Source organism: Vanacampus margaritifer, chromosome 1 (genome assembly GCF_051991255.1).
Source record: "Vanacampus margaritifer isolate UIUO_Vmar chromosome 1, RoL_Vmar_1.0, whole genome shotgun sequence".
Lineage (NCBI taxonomy): Eukaryota > Metazoa > Chordata > Actinopteri > Syngnathiformes > Syngnathidae > Vanacampus > Vanacampus margaritifer.
In genome coordinates this window covers 824848-844911 of record NC_135432.1, presented here as the reverse complement: position 1 = coordinate 844911, position 20064 = coordinate 824848, and the positions used below count along the sequence as shown (strand labels likewise).

Genomic DNA, 20064 nt, shown 5'->3' with positions numbered 1-20064 from the left:
TTTTACTTTAATATTTATAGACATCCTGTTAGCATTGAACCACTTCATAATATTCTTTCTCTATTACTTGTAATACATTAAATATATATATATTTTCCCGGGATAAAACAAAGCGGTGTCATCTCGAAACAAAATACATTTGAACAATTTCAAAATGGTTGTAATATCATTCACATAAAGAAGAAAAAGTACTGGCCCCAGAATTGATCCCTGGGGCACCCCACAATTTCCATAAACGTGTTTTGATTGCCTACGATTGAATTCAACATATTGTTTTCAATTTTTTAAATAACTGGCAACCCATTGATGTGCGACACCTCTTATGCCATATTTAAACAATTTATGCAATAATATTTGATGGTCAAATGCTTTTTGTAAATCTACAAAAACGCTTACTAAAATTCGTTTTTTTTGTATCCATGGCTGTGCACATTTCTTCAGTTAACTCCATTAATGCCACGCCAGTTGAGTGATTGCAGCGAAACCATCAGAAATTTTGCAGAGCTAAACTACCGAATGCTCATCCTTACAGTCACTATTCATATTTTCCTACTGATCCCTGTTTTGGTTTCTTTGATCCTTTTTCAGTTCCGTGATCTCTTTTTTGGCCTCCTTTTGTGGTCCATTCAACTTGATGCATACTTTTCAGTTGTACGACGACCATGTGAGTGTAGCAAACCTTGTTTTTTTCATGATTCTTGCTTGTCTGGCAATGTCAGCATTTTTCTTTGTGGGATGATCATTAAGATAGACATTTGTCCCTCGCAGCTTTTCCTCTTGTTTCAACAAATCCAATTTCTGTTTTCTGCTCACAAAGCGTATTACAATAGAGGGCTTCATACTTGTGTTTTCTGTTGGCGGGAGATGGCAATGCTTCCATATCCCTGCTGTCCACTTTTATCCCCTTAGGGTCAAAAAAAGTGAGCTAGCTGCTGCTCGATGGAGTCGAAATCATGTTCCGTGGGCTCTCCTACACGGGCTGCCCTCGCATGTGACCCGGGTTTACTTTCCAGGCCATTCATTATAACATTTGAGTACTGTTCAAGATCCGCAAGTCGACACTCCAGTGTAGCAATTTTTTTTTTGTCCTTTTGAGTTCTTTAATTTCATCCATCAAATTCTAAAATAAATTGAAGAGATTTCTTAATATCTTCAACTTCATCTTCCGTAACTGTGCTCACCTTCTTTGGTCCCATTTCACACCTTTGTGTACTGCTGTCTGGTGTCTCTGCTGCTGCTGCTGCTGCTGCTGCTGCTGAAGTGGGTCGTAGCATTGATCCAGCAGCTATAATGTTAATCCGACTGCTAACTAATGCCGGCTAACTTACGAGCTCGGAGCCATTGTAGCCATTGTCGCCACTTGTTGATAAACTGTAATTGTGTGTGAAGTTGTTTTTCATCAAACCGATGAGAGGAAATTTGATGTGAAATATTTTAGATCTGAAATGTTCAACATAATCTGCTGACCAAAAAAAATAAATAAAAGGGTAGAATGATTGTCTTGACTAAAACTAGACTAAAACGTTGACAGTTTTTGATGACTAAAACTAGACAAATAAAATGATGTTTTCTTGGACTCAAATCAAGACTAAAATGCTCGATTTATAGTCGACTAAAAATGGATGAAATAAAAGGTTGACTAACTATGATAAAAATGAACAAGCATTGAAACTGGACTAAAACTGAGACTCCATTTTAAAATGGCGGATAAAATGAACACTAGTAAACAGTGGAAGCCCAAACCTTCTGGTCGCTAGGGTTACACTCCCGTCATTATATCCGTGGCCGCTGCCAGTCCAAGGGAAAGCCATCGCCAACTAAAAGATGCAAACATGCGGATTTTAAAGCAATCGAAGTTGTCTTTTCATACGCATGAATATTCGATCTGACCTCAAGGCTGTCTTGAATATAAAGGCCCCACCCCATCTCTAATCTTCCTCCCTTCATACGTACATCCCCACATTGCTCTCTCATATCAAAGACCGGAATGCCGGTCGCCCTCTCGGAGAGCCGCGCTAATGGCCTCCGAGACCCAAATGCCCGGCGCTGGCTCCAGTTAATGGAGGAAATGCAATTAAGAGCAACACTGGCACCTGAGAGGCTGGAGTGCGTTCCCAGTGTGTGCGTGCGTGCGTGCGTGCGTGCGTGCGTGCGTGCGTGCGTGCGTGCGTGCGTGCGAGGGACCGTTCAGAAGATGACACATGATAAGATTACCATGACTCAGGAAACACCCAGTTATCAGATAACGGATGTAAATGTATCATTTCTTATTTGATTTGATTATTGTGAAAAGCATTTTGGGGGGGCGGGGGAGGGGGGGGATGTTCATTTTGACATATCTGAACAGTGGTTTGTGAACACTTTCTATGCAGCCTGTAACCACCCGGAGGATTTATCCTAATTTTAATGAAAGGAAAAGATCCACAACATAAGCCATGGCATGTTTTTCAAAAGTAACAAGAGCATAATCTGATTATGATGACGAGTTTGAGCTAATCTGGTGGATTAGATCACTGATCGCCATTTTTCGGCGACACTCAGCCCCGCTGAATGGAAGCAGTGTGCTGTATGTGCGTGCGTGCGTGCGCGTGAGGAGGCCAGTCGACTTGTCTGTTCGGTGAGGGTATCTTGAGAAGGAGAAGGTGGGGGAGGTGGATTGTGTTACCAGGCAACGGGGGCAGCATATCGTTGGAGGACTCGCTAGCTGAGTGGTTATTATTGCTGCAGGCTGTGGTCTCTTAATGCCCCCCTTCCTCCTTCCCTGCGCACCATCCCCCCCCCCCTCCCCCATTGCTCTGTGCATCTCTCCAGTTAGCGTTGCTAGGCAACTGCCTCCATGCTCTGCCGGCATGCCCGCTAATTGGCCGGTGGCGTGGCAGCGTGCCGTTGCCAGATCCAGCCGGCTGCAGCGGCTGCCGCCTCCTCATGTTGCATGCAGCCAGCGTCGACATGCACGCCTCCTCCTCCTCCTCCTCCTCCTCCTCCTCCCTCGGCCTCATTGCTAGGCAACGCAGTCAGACATCGGCTCTCCCGGGGCTTCACTGACCACAGTCCGTTGAAGCGGAGATGCTGCTCCGAGTGTTTCAGGGGTTTGTGCCATTTTCGATTTTTCTAATCGCGACACTAAGGTGACGAGAGTTACACAAGAGCTCGCAACGTTGGCTGGCTGAAGTGCTGGCTCACCGTCACGTCTTGGCATAAGCGTCGTCTCCCTCTGTGTGATTGTTGCTGGGACAGCCGGGTGACGTTTACGCAAATTGGCCAAACAGGTCCTTGTTCTGGGCCCAGTACCGCACGGTGGCCGTTGTGGTGTTTGCAAATCATCATGTCCAGTGGAATCGTCTCCAAGTTTGAGGTCTGAAAAATTGTTCAAAATCTTGCCCGATTTTTCCCTCTTTACTTGTCGAACATGAAGAAAAGAAATATAAGAGCAATTCAACCCATGAAGGTGATGGGTTGATTTCATTCAGCACAATCCTGTGGCTCTTCATCCTCAAGTCACAAACGCGTGATTAGCAACTCGTCCACGTCAACTCTAAACCTAAACACAAAACGCTGTACAGAGCACGAAAGATATGCGAACTACATTCACAATGACAAAATCAGCATCATCGAAAAAAGAAAAAAGATTATTAATACAAATCTTTAGTTGTTTAAATGTATACATTTGGACCTTTTTATTCAATTAAAAAAACAAATGTAATAAATTCAGTATCATCCAAAAGGAACTTTAATTATAGTGTTTTATTTGTCTTAATATTTAGTACGTTTTAACATTTTCTTGTTTTCTACCAACAAATAAATGATTGTCCTAATGGTGATATCAATTATTACCAATATAATCATGATGAATGTTTTCTTTATCATCAAGCAGCCTTAATTCTAGTTCACAAGTTCACACTTTAATTAACGGGGTTAACAATGACTATTTTAACATGCAGGCAAAAACCCAGATTGGGATTGTCAGGTGACCAGTCCAGGATGAAGGCATCCTCTTAGCATAAATCAGATTGGACCCTGAATAAAATAAAATAAACGCTTGGTTATATTAACTCATTCACTGGCAGCCATCTTGACTGAAGCAACCCCCTCCGCTCCCGACTGGATTTTGACTGATCTTGCAAGGCCCACAAAATGTTGTGTTCTATTGCTATGAAAACATGGAAAGATTCGAGTCTCTTAAAATAAAAAGCATATTTCTATCTGTTTCCATTTTGCAGCAATTAGTATGATAATATAGCATTAGAATAGATGTAAGTTTCATCATTATTCACAACTGTGTTTAAAGCACTATGAAAAAGATCCTTTTTGCAACATGGCCCTGGTTGATCTCTTATACTCTGCTGCCACCTGCTGGCCATTTTTTGTAATAACTACCATTGCTTTAAGCGTTCTCATCAGTTTAGAGGCTCCATCAAAGCCTTCTGTATGCTCTAGTATAAAAAACATTTCATTTTTTGGGTGCCCATGGCAATATTTCAAATAGAAAGTTTTGATACGTTTTTGGGAGCCAATGACTTCATCCTGCCAAACACACATGAAGTGAGGTAACCATTGATTTAACGGCTGCCATTTGTCAGCATCTCATCTTCCCCTCGCGTCCTCCCAATTTTCTCCACTCGCCGCCACTCTTCTCTTCTGCGCGTTCAGCACGATCGCGCGCCTTTGGGACGTCATCAATGCCGATGACGTGTCTTTGCTGAATGTATAATTGTTGAAGTAACAGGTGTTTTGGTCCCCGTCCCCCATGCAGGTGAGAAGCCCTACAAGTGCTCGTGGGAGGGCTGCGAATGGCGATTCGCTCGGAGCGACGAGCTGACGAGGCACTACCGCAAACACACCGGCGCCAAACCCTTCAAGTGCAACCATTGCGACAGGTTCGTCAACTCCAAGCTCCCATTTTCTCTCTCTCTCGTTATTTTGTATGATCACGCTTGAGCTGAGAATGACGTGAAATGCAGGTCAGTGTGTTTGTCTAAATACAACCTGGAGCTGACCCACTTTTTCCCCCAGAACATTTTGTGACCGCTGCGTCCTTGAGCAAAGCAAAGTGACCAGCTAAGCAGTTTGCTCCGCACGATATTTCAGTGTCTAAATATTTAATTCTTTGGCAGACGGATGGCGGGTCCTGCAGTGGCGCTTTTTCCATCTCTGCATATTCTTCTACAAAACACAATCTTATTCAAGCGGCGCTGCTATGGTGATGTGACGTCGTCTGCTGCGGACTCCCCACCTTAATTAGTCACCGCGGCCCCTCTAATAATGAAACAGCAGCAAAATGTTAATTTGCAGCCTGGCTGGCCAAAGCATCAAGCATTTCCAGGCCATTATTTGCTATAAAAAGATCAGACTGTGACACCAAAATCTTTAGCCCTGTTTTAATTACAAGCCCGTGTCTGTGATGCGACCCTCGCTGACACCTCAGGGATCTCGCAGCAATTTTGCCTGCTGGGATGAAAAGGTCATTTTTGTGATCTTGTTGCTTCCACCAGTATAAATCTGAGAGAGTTGTAAAGCATCTGCAGCATCATAAAGATGCTTTTATGGGGCCATATTGAGCCATATATCAGTGTCAGCCGCTATATTGAAACGTAAACGCGTGGTTAGGTGTGTCTAGTCAACAGAATGATGTGCATATGCTGTAAATATGACCGTAAAATAGGCCGTTGTGCATAATCAGTATCAGCAAATAGCAGGCCGGGACGTGTTTTTTTGCCACCGCGCGTATGGGGAGAGATGTGGACCTGAAAAGCACGTGGAAATCACAGACGTGTTTGTGGATCTGAAAAACGTGAAAATGCTGAAAATATTTGGGTGAATCATTTTGAAACAAATCTCCGCCCATACACGTGCGCCGTACCTGCTAGCTCGCTTGCGTTGATGAGCGTCTCGTCGCCATCAGAGCATCTGGCAGGCCTCAGCTGGACACACTGTAAATACAGTAAAACCTCCCCCCATCCCCCCCCCTTGCATGTGCGTGCAGTCCCCCTCCCCCGCAGGCGCTCCCTAATTCGAGCTGGTCTCTGTCATGTGTCGCATGGCGCCGCGACCCCTCGGGCCCAGCGCGGATCACGCTGAGATGAAGGAAGAGGGGAAAAGGATAAGACAGGCTGGAAGATGGAGGATGGGAGGGGCGGGGGGGGACCAGTTCTGATAGGGGGTGAGAGCCCCGCGGTGTGCCAGCTGGTGCGGTGCCCCCGAGTTGTGACTCATACGTTGCCATCTGTCGAGATGAACCTGCACGGGTTGAGTGGTTCACCCCGTGTGTTTGCGGTCTGAAGACAGTAACACGCAGTAACAGTAACGCACACACATCATGCTCGCAAGTGTGACAGTAAGACGAATAACTTGTGCCTCATTAGTGTAACTCCGCCCCTCAGGCAAACACGGATTCATCCTGATAGTTGTTTTGCTGAAACTAAGCATTCAGAAGTGTCCCGAAAAAAACTGTGGATTTAAGTGTCTTTTATCACTTTCATGTGGAACGGCGTAAAACATCAAATAAATAAATAAAAATCCTAGAACCTTTAATGCTGAAAATCATCCGTAAAAGGAGACCATTCCATCCATCCATCCATTTACTACCGCTTATCTGGGGGTCAGGTCGCGGGGGCAGCAGCTTTAGCGGGGAAGTCCAGACTTCCCTGTCCCCAGCCACTTCAACCCAAGGTGTTCCCAGGCCAGCCGAGGACAGACGTCTCTCCGGCATGTCCCCGGGGCCGACCGCCGGTGGGACATGCTCGGAACACCTCTCCAGGGAGGCATCCAGGAAGCATCCGAACCAGATGCCCGAGCCACCACAATTGGCTCCTCTCTACGCGGAGGAGTAGCGGCTCGACCCTGATCCCTCCCGGATGACCTCTCCCTAAGGGAGAGCCCGGACACCCTGCGGAGGTAACTCATTTGGTTCCGAGGTCTAATTCTTTCGGTCACGACCCGCAGCTGGTGACCATAGGTGAGGGTAGGAAGCTTTGCCTTTCAACTCCGCTCCTTCTTCACCACAACGGACCGATAAAGAGTCCGCATCACTGCAGACGCTGCACCGATCCGCCTTTCAATCTCCCATTACCTCCTACCCGACCCCAAGATACTTAATGTCCTCCACTTGGGGGCAGGATCTCATCCCCGACCCGGAGAGAGCACGCCACTCTTTTCCGACTGAGGACCGTGCTCTCAAATTTGGAGGTGCTGGTTTTCATTCCAAGCGCTTCACACTCGGCTGCGAACCGCTCCAGCGAGAGTTGGAGATCACAAATTGATGAAGCCAACAGCACCACATCATCTGCAAAAAGCAGAGATGCTATACTGAGGCCACCAAACTGGACCCCCTCAACGCTTCAGCTGTGCCTACAAATTCTGTCCGTAAAAGCCATGAACAGAATCGGCGGAGTCCAACCCTCACTGGGAACAAATCCCACTTACTGCCGGCAATGCGGACCAAACTCGGACATGGGCTGTACAGGGACCGAACAGCCCGTATCAGGGGGCTCGGTACCCCGTACTCCCGAAGAAGCCCCCACAGGACACGGTCGAACGCCTTCTGAATAGAGATCTTGTGAGGTGCGCTGAGGTCACCAAATGTTGGTTTCTTGTGTTACAGCCCTTCGAGCTCTGTTTGGAGAACGTCCTCCAATGAATACGACCACATCGGTCCTTTTGAAATGTGCCAAATTTGAACCAAGTGTTTTGTATTGAAGTTTAGCGACCCCTATTGGCCATGACAAAAATAGTGAAGTGAACTCTAACAGGAGTTCGTGGGACTCAAACCAGGGCCCTCTGTTTGGAAGACAGATTGAGCTAACAGGCCAGTAATTGTTTTAGTTTTGACGACATGTTTTGTGACGTCAACCTCAGCCTCGTGCTGACCTCAACCCTTCGTGTCCCATCCCAAAAGTGACGATGAATTGACGTCAAAAAGGAGCATGAACGGAACGTACCGAGGTCTCGTTTGTCTTGTGTCGTGGAATGCGCTCCAATTGCTCGTATTTTCGTGCATCGTAACGATGACCGATATGGTGACGTGTGTTGGAGGACCGTTCAGCTCGAGGTACACTTCATCTCGAGGCATTGGACTTTTAGAGGCTGCTGACGATTCTAGCCTTCTGTAAGAATCATTTGGGTGTAGGCGCTTGTGCATCAATGAGATATTTTAGGAATAATGACGAGACTACTGCAAGATTAAATAAATCAAGACTGGCCTTTTGGGGCCAAAGCGGTTTGAAAAAAGACACAAACACTTTCAACAAACTCAACAGTTTTGTTGGCATAAGACGATTATTTGGTTTTTTTTTTGTTTTTTTTCCAGAGATGTTTGCATGCACCAAAACAATTCTGGTATTATGCCAAAGCTGTAAATGCTACGAGAATACATTACGCCAACAATTTTGCAATTACCAGGTTTATTTTTAGTCTTGAATTGAATCATAACCGCAGCATGAACAACACGTCTCACTCAGTCTGCCATATTTGCTCAAACAGTAATCACAAGATCATACAGACTGGAATGACATGAAAGGAAGCAACATTGACTTCTACCTTATAATGTAGCATCACGTGTGCACACGCACGCGGTTCTCATCTCACGTCATGGCCGCGTGTGCATACGTGCATGCATAATTCAAACACCAGCACTCTTGTTCCAATTGGAGGCCATTGTGGTGGCAATAGAAACATTTCAAACAAATCTTGCCCCCCCACATGCATATTTTGCTTCAAATTGGAAGTGGAACAACTGGATTTTGTTCGACTGTTACGATTTGTATATCACGCTTCGGTTTGTTTCCTCTTTTGGCTTTTTGTCCTGTCTTGCTCGTTAGGTTTCGTTTGCACCTGCGCTCGCCCACGTTCCCTGGCGTCATCCAATCATCTCCCCCAGCCAAGTGTGTCTTGTCCAGGTGTCTCTCGTTGTCTTGTCCGTTGGCTTGGATTTAGTTTCCTGCTTTGGTTCAGTCTTTGCTGGATCATTGCCGCCCGCCATCACCGCTCTTGTGTTTTGTTGTTACTTTGATTTTTTGTTGTTGTTGTTTTTTTATATCCATTAGGCGACCCCTGTTAGTGTTTTTGTTCATACATTTTGTTTGGTTCTCTCGCCTCCCTGCATTTGGCTTCACCACAAGCTCAACTACTTTTTGTTGAGTTTTCACGACACAATACTTTTTTTTTTCACAATTATGTTTGTTTTTAATCTTGCATGGCATAATACAAACATTAATCAAAGCTACACTACAAACAAACTATTTGGGGAAAAAAATAAAATACAAACAAATAAATGAATACTATGACATTTAAATAGCAAAGCTCAAAACAAAATCTAAACTCACTACAATGAAAATTTGCAAAACTATAATCATCCTGACTTGAAGTAGAGTACAATTCCATAGATGTCAAACTCCGGTCCTGGAAGGTTTTGGAAATTTCCCTCTTCCAACCAGCAGTTTAGTTCTCAGGCTTATGCAGAGCTTCCTGATGAGCTGATCATATATCAGCTGTGTTGAAGAAGGGAAACATCCAAAACCTCCAGGACCGGAGTTTGACACCTATGCAAGTCTAAACAAAGTCTATTTGGTCCCACTCTAAAGAATGTAAAAATGACACTTGAGAGAAAAATATTCAGAGTAAATTTTACAAGAGAATTGGCCGATCCCATGACAAAAACCTAGCAGGTTTTTTTTTTACTCAGAAATTCTAAGTACATTTTAAAGTGACATTTTTACTAGTTTATTAAAAAAAAAAAAAAAAAAAAAGTTACACAAGGGTTGAGGAACGAAGTCACGTCCTTCCACTTGGGAGACTGCCACTCTAGCACCTGAGCTATGCCACTCCTACTGTGTGTTAATTTCCAAAAGGAGACCAAAAAGGAGGAAATCTTGGAGTTACAAAGATTCTCGCTGACACGAGCGATATACTAACACACGGTAGGAGCAGCAGAGCTCAGGAAGTAGATTCCCAAACTGAAGTTGTGGGTTTGTTCCTCAACCCTGGAGTGACCGTATTTTATTTAATTTGTATATATATTTAATCTAATAAAATGGAGTCAAAATCTCTCCTTGCAAAATGTACTTAGAATTTCTGAATGGAAAATATTTAATGGTTTTTTTGTAACGGGATAAGCAAATTTTCTCATACACAGTAAAAAATACTTTTACTCTCTTCCAAGTGTAAATTTTACTCTGTTTACTGTGTAACCGTTTGTGTCTATTGCAGCTCGGCGTAGTCTGCTCTTGCTCGTGGCATAAATCTTTGGGAGCTGCAAATGAAAATGCTGATGATGCATGAGTTACATGAGCACTAATTGCATGAAGACCCGCGGCGCGGTGCGGCGCGGCGCGGCGCGGCGCGGCGCGGCGCTCGCCAGCTAACAGCGTGGACAAAACAATCCTCTTTCCGCGGCGCTGACTTTGTAAACTAACGGAGCGTTTTCTCCCCCCTCTGTTGTTTGCAGGTGTTTCTCACGGTCGGATCATTTGGCGTTGCACATGAAGAGGCACATCTGAGGAGCGCACGACACGTCGGAAGGGGGCGGAGGCAGCGGGGCGGCGGAGAGGGAACATCACTTGCAGAAGAACGATCACCGAGGATCCGGGACGGATGTCAAATGTGGGATTTGGCCGTCGCGGAGCGGAGGCAGATGCGCCGCGCTTTGGCTTGAGCACGGGCAGGCAACACGCGGGCCCCACATGATTCCGTTCGGCGTCATCTGCCTCCTGGAGTGAGACTTTTAGTTGGCAGCTCTTGCTTTCAGTCCACAAGCGGCCAATTTAGCAATTGGATTTGGTCCTCTGAGCTCAACAGCAACTTGCTGGCTTTCCGTAGACTTTGTGTTCAAAGTCAGTCAAATCTCACGACTTTTCCATTTGAGCTCTCATACTTGCAAACTGGATCCATTGAAGAATCTGGCTGGACGGTACTGAATGAGGTCATCCAGACACAATCATCCATTCGGACTTTTGGGACTCTCTGCTTGAACCTGATTTCCAGATTGTTGGAGCTGAAACGAATGCGCAAGCCTTTTTTGCTTGAAAAAGAAAAGAAAAAGAAAAGCCCCGGTTCGTCAGAACGGGAGCAACTTTGGTCTCCGTGCACAAGTCAAAGCAGCTTTTTGACTGCACATCAGACAAGATCACTATGTATGTAAAGGCTCTATTGTTTGTGAGCAAAGATCTCCTATTTGTTCAGAAGACCACTCTGAAGAACTCTCTGTGAAGGGATGCAGCCAAATAAAAGCTGGCGATGCCTGAAGTGATCTCTCGCGCCTTTGAGGGTGATCGGCATCTGAACAGCCGCCACGTTGCTCGCCATGCAAGTTCCGTTCTGAATGCAATTTTCTCCACTAAATCAGGCCCGATGCTTCTCCTGGGACGCTGCGCAGATTTATCCCCTCACTTGGCTGGCAGATCAATGTGAATGTATCTCTACTGCAGTGGTTCTTAACCTTGTTGGGGGTACTGAACCCCACCAGTTTCCGGTGCGCATTCACACAACCCTTCTTTAAAGTAAAATGTGTTTTTGTTTTTTTTTATTTTCAAATCCAAGACATACATTATAGGGTTTACTGGTGAACAAAATGAACAGGGAGAGTACCACTCTTATCTTCAACTGGAACCCAAGGGCAGCGGATATAGAATGAAAACAGCAGGGGCTCCACAAATGAACCCTGTGGAACACCATACGTACCATTATACGTGAATTCATGTTGCACATATTCGTCTCACCACTTTCTTTTTTTGACTGGATTACAATAATAATAATAATGAGGGGTGTCAAAATTAGTGTGTTGATTTTGAGTTCATTGAAAGTTCCTTTCATGCCAATAATTTGTTTAACATGCAATTAATGACCACCCCTTACCTTACTGGGGGAATTCGCAACACCTCCAGGTAAAAATTTTGCTAAGTTTAATAATAATAATAATAATAATGCATATATTTGTGGTGACTGGGTCAAGTTGTATTTTACCATTTAAAAAATCTGCAGAATTTCACAAGTTACTGCTCTTATTATGAAAAGAATCAACTGTCACCGTCTTACAATTACAATGATGCCATCTAGTGGCAGAAAAATGACCTCAGTACAAATCAATATCACACTCGTTTTTACAGTACAGTACATCGTTTTCATTTGAATTCAATTGTATGAATTAATCTGAAATTACTGTATCGATGACTAAAAGATTCGGCCATATTTCTATTAGTTAAAAAAAAAAACTTATAAAAAAAGATGTTACTGTACATTTAGGACAGATATAAAATTTGTGATTAATTGTGATTTAACTATTGACGTCATGCGACTAATTACAATCTAAATTTGTAATCACCTGACACCCCTAAAAATAATAATAATTATTATTATTATTAATATTATAAATAAATCACACGACATACCATCTCAACAGCCACAATTAGGTCGAGCAATGTAGCACATTCACCTGCAGACAATGATGGCCAAACGAGGCGTATCATTACAAATCAGAGTCGGGTGTGTGTCCTGAGACCGACCCACCGAACCCCCGGTGTTCGACCGAACCCAGGTTAAGAACCACTGCTGAAAATATGAACAACGTTGCGCTCACTCCTCGTTAAAAGCACACCTTTCCACATCGTTGCTTAACTAGGAAGTCACGCCTGGTGACTTATGTCCCACATTTTCCCTGGTTGACCGTCAGGGGGTCAGGAGAGCGCATTTCATTGGGGTGGCCGACGGAGGGTCAACGGGGGAGATCTACACACTGATCCTATCCGCACACTCAGCAAAGATAACTGCCCTTTCAGCTCCTCAAACCCAATGAGACATCAACAGACGAAAGTTGTGACTGCTGCCGACTCCTGAATCCCAGACGCCAGCGCTGCCTTTTATCCCGGCGCCGTGGACAAATGGAGGCTACGCCGGCTGACTCAGCTGGGATCCTTGACACAATCTCCGGTCTCTATTCGAGAAATGGGATTTTTTGGGGGGGAGTCAAATGAGGCCCCTCTTGTTTCACTTTTAGGATAGTAGGTAAGGCACCAGATCAGCTCCTAACTAGCAGTCCTAGTCTTCGATCCGGGTTTGGTTGCAGACGAAACGAATAAAAGGGATTTGCACCGTCAATGGCAGCTCTCTGTACGTCTTTCGATCCTCCATGACTGTGTGGAAACGTGGCTTTGGGTTTTCAATGTTCTCATGGTCGAGTCTGGACTGGAGCACAGAAACATCCCAAATGGCAGATTGTTTGGAAGTGACTCGACTTATCGTTTGAAAGTGTGCGCTGGAAAACTTGCAGTTCAAATGTGAATGTTTACTTTTTTATACTTATTTAATTTTTTGTGGTTCACTAATGTGTCCTTTTAATGAATGATTGTCAATTATGCTGTGCCTGTGTGTGTGTTTTTTTTTTAATTATTTGTCTGTATTTGCACTCTATTTTGGAGAAGAAGAAAAAAAAGGTAACATATCTGATGTTTTCTGTCCGCTTGTGCACATCACGACTCCCGCGGCGTCTCTGTACAGTAACTGTTTTATACACAAACGTGTGCACGTACATTCAAACACACGCACACACACACACACACATGCACGCTGGATCGGTCTGAGACGCAGGCTGCAGCATCGCTGATTTTCTGAATTTGAAATCAGACCCTTTTTTCTACCAGCGTCCCCCCCTTGTTGCCCCCCCCCCCCTCCCCCCTCCCTTTCAACTCTCCCCGTCACACACGTCCTCCGTTTTCCTGTGTTGTCTTTCTCCCTTTCTTTCGACTGTATAAAGTGTTTCAAATTTATCATTTGTATATTATGACGTATGAGTATGATAATGTTCTTTATTATGGACAAATGAGAAAGCTTTATTTTTGTTACCGCTTTGTTTCATAATTCCTTTTTTAAAATTGGTATTGTAATATCTCTATGCAAGGAACTGTTTGTTTGTTTGTTTTTTATTTAAGAATGTAATTATGTGTAATAAATGGTAGACGCAGTTTGGCATGGAGTAGTCGCGCTTCCTGGCTGTTCTGTTCATTGACAAAATTCTCCATCACATTTTCTCAATGACGTCTTTTCCTCAAGATTCAATCGCAGAATTGTCAACAAGGAGCGCCGAGAGCGTATTTGGGCTCCGTCGCTGACTTGTCTTTGCAGCCGCACCCAAAATTCAAGTCACTCTGCCCTTATTTCGCAATTTGTGATTCCATCCTTCACAGGAAGGCGGCGTAATCAAACAAGGTGAGAATGAAGGCTTCGCCGCCATTCTTGCTTTTTGGCCATGACCAGCTGATAAAAGGCTAATCAAATAAGTAATGGCTAATTAGGGAGTAATTGCTCCCTGCTAAATGGTCCTATGCACTGTATTAATTCTCCTCGGGTCTGGCAAAGAGGAGCTCTCGTCAGGACATTTTTTTCTCTTTTTTTCTATTATAAAATTCTCTAATTGAAACTTTCATCCCCATCAAGAAGCCTGAAACAATTTAGCATACGTTCTGCTCTTTTATCAGTCAAAGGGCAATCGACTATAGTGAAGTTGGAGGTAGTTTGCTATGTGCGTTTACTGAAACCTTCTTTATTGGAAAAGAAAATGTGATTTTATTTTTTCAAATTCAAGACACAGGTAGAGAGTTTACAGGTGAACAAAATAGGGAAGAGGGAGAGCGGCCTTTTCAATCGAATCTGCCGTTCTTTACCGTGAATTCAGAAAGTGTTGGCGTTCTTGTTTACCGCTAACGGATGTTCACGATTAGAATTGCTCAAGTTTGCAAAGCGAATCATGCAGTTCGGACGCTGAGTCCCGTCATTGAACGTAACTTGATATTTATAGAGCACTTTCACACGACCGCCACTGACGACGTTTGCATGCGGTCAATATTCGGGTTAAGGTCAGAATTCCTGTTTGTGAAACAATCCAGGTTTACGTTTTTTTGTTGTTGTTTTTTTTCTCATCATTAGTATGAAGGGATTCTAATAATCTAGAAATGCTAGCAGGTAGCAACAGTCGCGAGTTGTGGCGTGCTGCCAATGATGGCCAAGCAGAGCGCATCATCATAAATCTTACATGAGTCGTCGGGTGTGTTTCGACTTCCGCCGAACCACTTGGACTGACCCAACATTTGGGGTTTCATCAAACCCGAGTTAAGAACCACGGTTCTAAACTGCACCTACAAGATGGACTACTGCATGAGGAACAATGGAATCATTTTCCAATACTGTAAAGACTGAGTTTCCCTTCAATATGTTGAGAGTGACGCACGCACGCTCCTATTTGCTTGGAAGTTTCACAGCAGGACTACAGAGACTTTTTAAATCCGGCTTTAGCGGAATATTCTGCAAATCATTGAAAAGCTGTCTTGATAAACACGCTGTTGGAGACACTCAACTCATCCCTCCGTGTGGTCCTATTTCATCCATTTGGTGTACAGCCGACCCCTTTCAGGGTCACAGCAGGAAGTGAAGCACATCCCTGCTCAATTAGGGCAGACGGCGCTGGCGGGCTGTCAGTCGCACACCAAAGGTGAATACGAATTTTGCTACAGTGAGTTCAGGATCGTCCGTTGGCGTGCAAAGGTGTTCAAAATGCTCCCTTTTGTATGTAGATGCAAAAGTTGGATTCTTTTGGACACATTTTCTTATGAACCGGTTGATAGTGAAGAAGAGTCACACAAATTGTAAAAAAAATAAAATAAAATAAATAATTTTTCATCACTGAGAGAATGAAATCAATCGCTACAACTATTCGGAAAGTAACGTAAGTGTCACGCCGCAGTAAGCAGGCCTGCGTTGCTCTTATTTTGTCCATCCATTTCCGGTTTTATTTTGAAAGTACTAACCACCACTCTCACTTCAGGTCACTTTCGCTTCCTCCACTTCCTGATTGCGTCCACCTGTCTCCAATTAGCCACCTAATAAAAGGACTGCTTCAGCCAAAACCCAGTTCGGAAGTATCACACCCCGGAAGAGTTCTCACAGCCCTTGTTTGCATTGCTTTTGCGCGCGTGCATGTTTTTGTGCCTTTTTTCACTCCTGCGTGGAGCGCCTTAACCCGTGAGCAGTATTTTATTTTGAAATGGCTTGGTCAGAACCAACAAAAAGCCCAAAACATGGTCACAATTACGCCTAGGGGTTAATTGTTCTGTTTCTTCTCCAGTTCGGAGCAGTTTTTGTCCAACGTTTTTTCCCTCTGCAAGTGGTGATTTTGTGTTTGTAAATAAACTGCTGAGGCAGTTGAGGGCAACCTAGTACGTACAGTATACATAGATTTAAAAAATTAAATAAAAAGAAATATGAAAATATATGAGAGAAATTTTTGATTGTTTTTTTTTTTTTAAATCAACTTTCTCATATGAATTTTTTGATTTGTGTCATGTTTGGTACATCCGGTCACATTGAAATTTGTACTTGTCAAAAATATCATAATAAACAGACATATTAAACACATATATTAGTATTTCCAAAAATCTGAAAAGAACATTACCCACTATTACAGTTTTTTTTTTTTTTTTTTACAATTGCATAAACACTAAAAAACGAAAGAATTCCATAATTATCAACACCTTACGCTGAAGGAGCAAAACATTGGAGCAGATTTTCACCAGTATAAACACAAATTCAGCCCCACACTTTTTTCAGAACAACTCGCACAATGATTTACGAAATACTAAACACACTTTTATACATTAGACACAGAACGCTGTTATAATGACACTTCCAGGCAATTGCAAAGCACTGACTGACAAATCACCACACATGAGCCAGCTGATTAAACACATGATTGCTTTATTGTAGACGTACTCATCAGGTGTGAACACTACAAAAAATGTAGCAGGTAAATTCACCTGCTTTCAGACAAAATAGAAGAAGAAAAGTGAGGGCGAGAGGGGGAATGCGTGGCGACGTGACCAGCAGGAAATAGAGGTTGAGGAACAACTGAAATAGGAGAACGTCCTCAAAGAAGAAGAGGAACAAATTTGTCAAACGCAACGTTGCCATGTCATGAACCATGAATCGATGCTGAGGGGAGGCCTTGCATCAAGACAATGGCTACAAAATAAATAATAATCCAACCGGGGCATTGCCTACGATGTTGATGGCATTCGCTGGGCCAGGGGGTGCGGCAACCCCGGCGCTCGAGAGCCGCAATCGCGCGTGTTTTAGAGGTCTCCCTCATCCGACACGGGTGATTCAAATGAACAGCTCATCAGCAAGCCCTGGAGAAGGGCCTCACCTATGTTGGAGGAGGGAGACACACGAAAGACACGGGACTGCCGCTCTCTGCGAGCAGAGTTGCCTACCCCTGAACTCTGCGATGTATTTCATTGATTTGTGGATTTTACAGTATTTTTATGTGTCTGATTTGTGAGCTTACACATTTTGTTGTGATTGTCTATCTAGACTGATTTGTCTTTGACTATTTGACCGCATTGTGCATTTGCACTTTCATTGTGTACTTTGCTTACAGTAACTGCTAAAAGTTGATTAAGTAAAGCATTGCAGTGTTAAACTTGTTCAAACAGAGTTCAACCTTACGACACGTGTGGATGTCATATGGCAACGTAAGATGCTTTCTATATAATGTGTTTAGAGTTTTGACAAGAGTGATTCATTTTGCTCGGTATCTGAGATGTTCTACATCTCACGTGCATGCTTGTGCTAATCGTGTGCAGTGTCTTTAAAATCCGAGCCCTGTTTTGGATTTCGTGCTTAAAAGCGATCGTAAAAAAAAAAAAAAGAATTGGGGCGATCTTGCGAGGTTGCTGGGTGATACTGCCCTCTAATGGATTATCCGTGCAATGCATGTGTCAGATCATATACGTCAGGGTTTTATTGGGGAAAAAACATTGTACTCATGAAGGGCTTAAAATGTCTTTTTCGTTATAAGATTTTAACAGCAATGATGTAAACAACAAAACGACAAAGGAAAGTACTGTGCATGTACAGTCACACATCAAGTCCTAATAACAGAGAAGATAGTTTGACCAAATGGACTCAAATTGAAATTGAAAGTACTATATTAGTAGTATTTTTATTTTTAGAGCTGCGACGCCATTTCATCACGGCGAGGCCATTGACATCAACAAGCAATGGTGAGCTTTTAGTGAGCGGGGGAGGGAGGGGCCTTTTGATTGAGTGCGAGCAGCAGCCCAGCGCTTGGATAGTCGCAATTATGGGGAATGTGTCACCGTGGCCGTCTGTAATTAAAGCCTAATCACGCCGGTGGTTGCAGGGAAGGAAGCGTCGGCATCAGGCTTCCGTCTCCAGGCCACTCGGAGCGACGTCTCAGCTCCTGCGGGGAATGTTGTCGGAATCCCAAGTTGCAATTTGTTGTGTGAGAGATTCTTTTATATCATTTAGTGTCCTTGAATGCAATTTGGATTCGAGAGGAGTGAAGTAATTTGCCTGATTCTTTTATTTTCTGGTCAGCAGTGGGACGAATAAATGAATCGTTATTTTGATCCAAACAAGTCGAATCACTTGGAAAGGCTTCCAGTCAGTTGCTAAGCAAATAAGAGCCAAAAGTGGAAGTGACGAAAGCCTGCCTGCACACTAATCAGGATCTTGGACTCGGAAAACCAACCTGGGCTTGCGGTCGACGACGAAGTCTTCAGAACTCTGTTGAGCCGTCAATGCATTATGCAGTTCTTAAAATAGACCGACAGACTTGAGCTTTTTATGATTATTTTTTTGTGTGTGATTTATGTTTCTTGATTCCACTTGGAGCTGCGCGGCGGTTGGCTTCTTGCTGGCCTTTGTTTGTCCGCATGATTGCTTGTGGACAAGTTAAAACGTGTGCATTTCCAAACTGCTAAGAGGACTGTAGAAAATGTCAGCAAGACATTTAGTAAAATAAGAAAATTATTACTTCAAATGAGCAAAATGATCTGCCAACAGAACGAGAACATTTGACTTAAATGTACAAAAAAAGAAAGGCCCATATCGACCGCTGCGGTCTGTTTTCACACTTTTTTTTCCGTTTATGTTATTACTAGATTATGCAAAATCTTAAAGAAAGAAAACTCATGAAAGCTCAGTTCAGGGCTTCTGATGTTGGTTAGTTGTCATCTTAAAACGTGGCAAATGCTTGTTTTAATCCTCGCAGTACTTCAAACTGGCTGTTAACACTCAATAAGATCTTTACGTAACGAGTCTCTTCAAATAAGCACAACGATCTTGCCTGACAATTTCCTTTCAAGTCGAAATAATAAGAAGCAAATTTAGGTTCCATTTAAGATCTTACTTCAGATTTGAATGTTTGCAGCGCAGCTTGCCATGATTCCAGTTGGCTCGCTCCATTTCGACATCGGACATTCCACACATGTAGCTTGCGTGTGTGTCTTTGATGACTTGATGATTTTTGTGAGACCAGGATGTTTCGGTTTGCATTCCGAGCACGCAAAAGTGATGCGGCTGCAGCACCTAAAGGCTCCCCGATGGCCATTGATCCCTGTCTCCGCTCGGTCCCGGACTCCTCTTTGATTGCCCCCCCCGCCCCCCTGCTAATTAAACAGCCGAGTTTAACGAGCTCACGTTGCTAACAGGTTGAACGGAAAGGTCACCGCCAACGCGCTCCTTTTCAACCCAACGCTGTCGATAGCGAGCGAAGGTGTACATGGAGGTCATGAAAGAACGGATTATGGGGCACAAGGGAAAGCTGTCGTTGAGTTTTGAACCCTGAACCTCAGAAGTATGAGGCCAACGAGCATGAGAAATGATTTGGATGCTCTGAATTGAGCTTTGGTGGCGTTTTATTCGGTCAAGCACAGAAGAAGAAAATTTATTTGGTTTTGATTGAAAAGTGCTTTTGCTTGGTGTGAATGTCCACCAAAGCCAACCCCGTCAGCCCCCCCCCATCCTTGACCTACATACGTTATCTGTCCCGTTCATCGGTTATCTTATGGCGGCAGAATCAGGATTGATTGGTTCAATTAAAGCGGCCTTTATTGTGAACTGTTTAATCCATTTCTATCGTCCAAGCCAAATACCTTCCGCTCTCGGTGTGGGATTACTCGCTTCTCCTTCAAATTTGCACCTCAAATAAAGCTTTAATGGGTCAAGGGATCGAGGATGAGCCCAATAATGAACTCACTGGAAAAAAATAAGCTGTTCGAG

General features: G+C 43.8%; 1 protein-coding gene across 1 annotated transcript in view; it reads left to right on the top strand.

Moving 5' to 3' along the window:
• Positions 1 to 14090, top strand: part of LOC144040570 (Krueppel-like factor 7) — a 43004-nt gene extending 28914 nt beyond the window's left edge. Inside the window, exons 3-4 of the mRNA XM_077554871.1 lie at positions 4754 to 4877; positions 10442 to 14090. Of these exons, the coding sequence (XP_077410997.1) occupies positions 4754 to 4877; positions 10442 to 10493 (176 nt within the window). The 3' untranslated portion in view covers positions 10494 to 14090. The remainder of the gene's footprint in view (positions 1 to 4753; positions 4878 to 10441) is intronic.
• The last annotated feature ends 5974 nt before the right edge of the window (positions 14091 to 20064 follow it).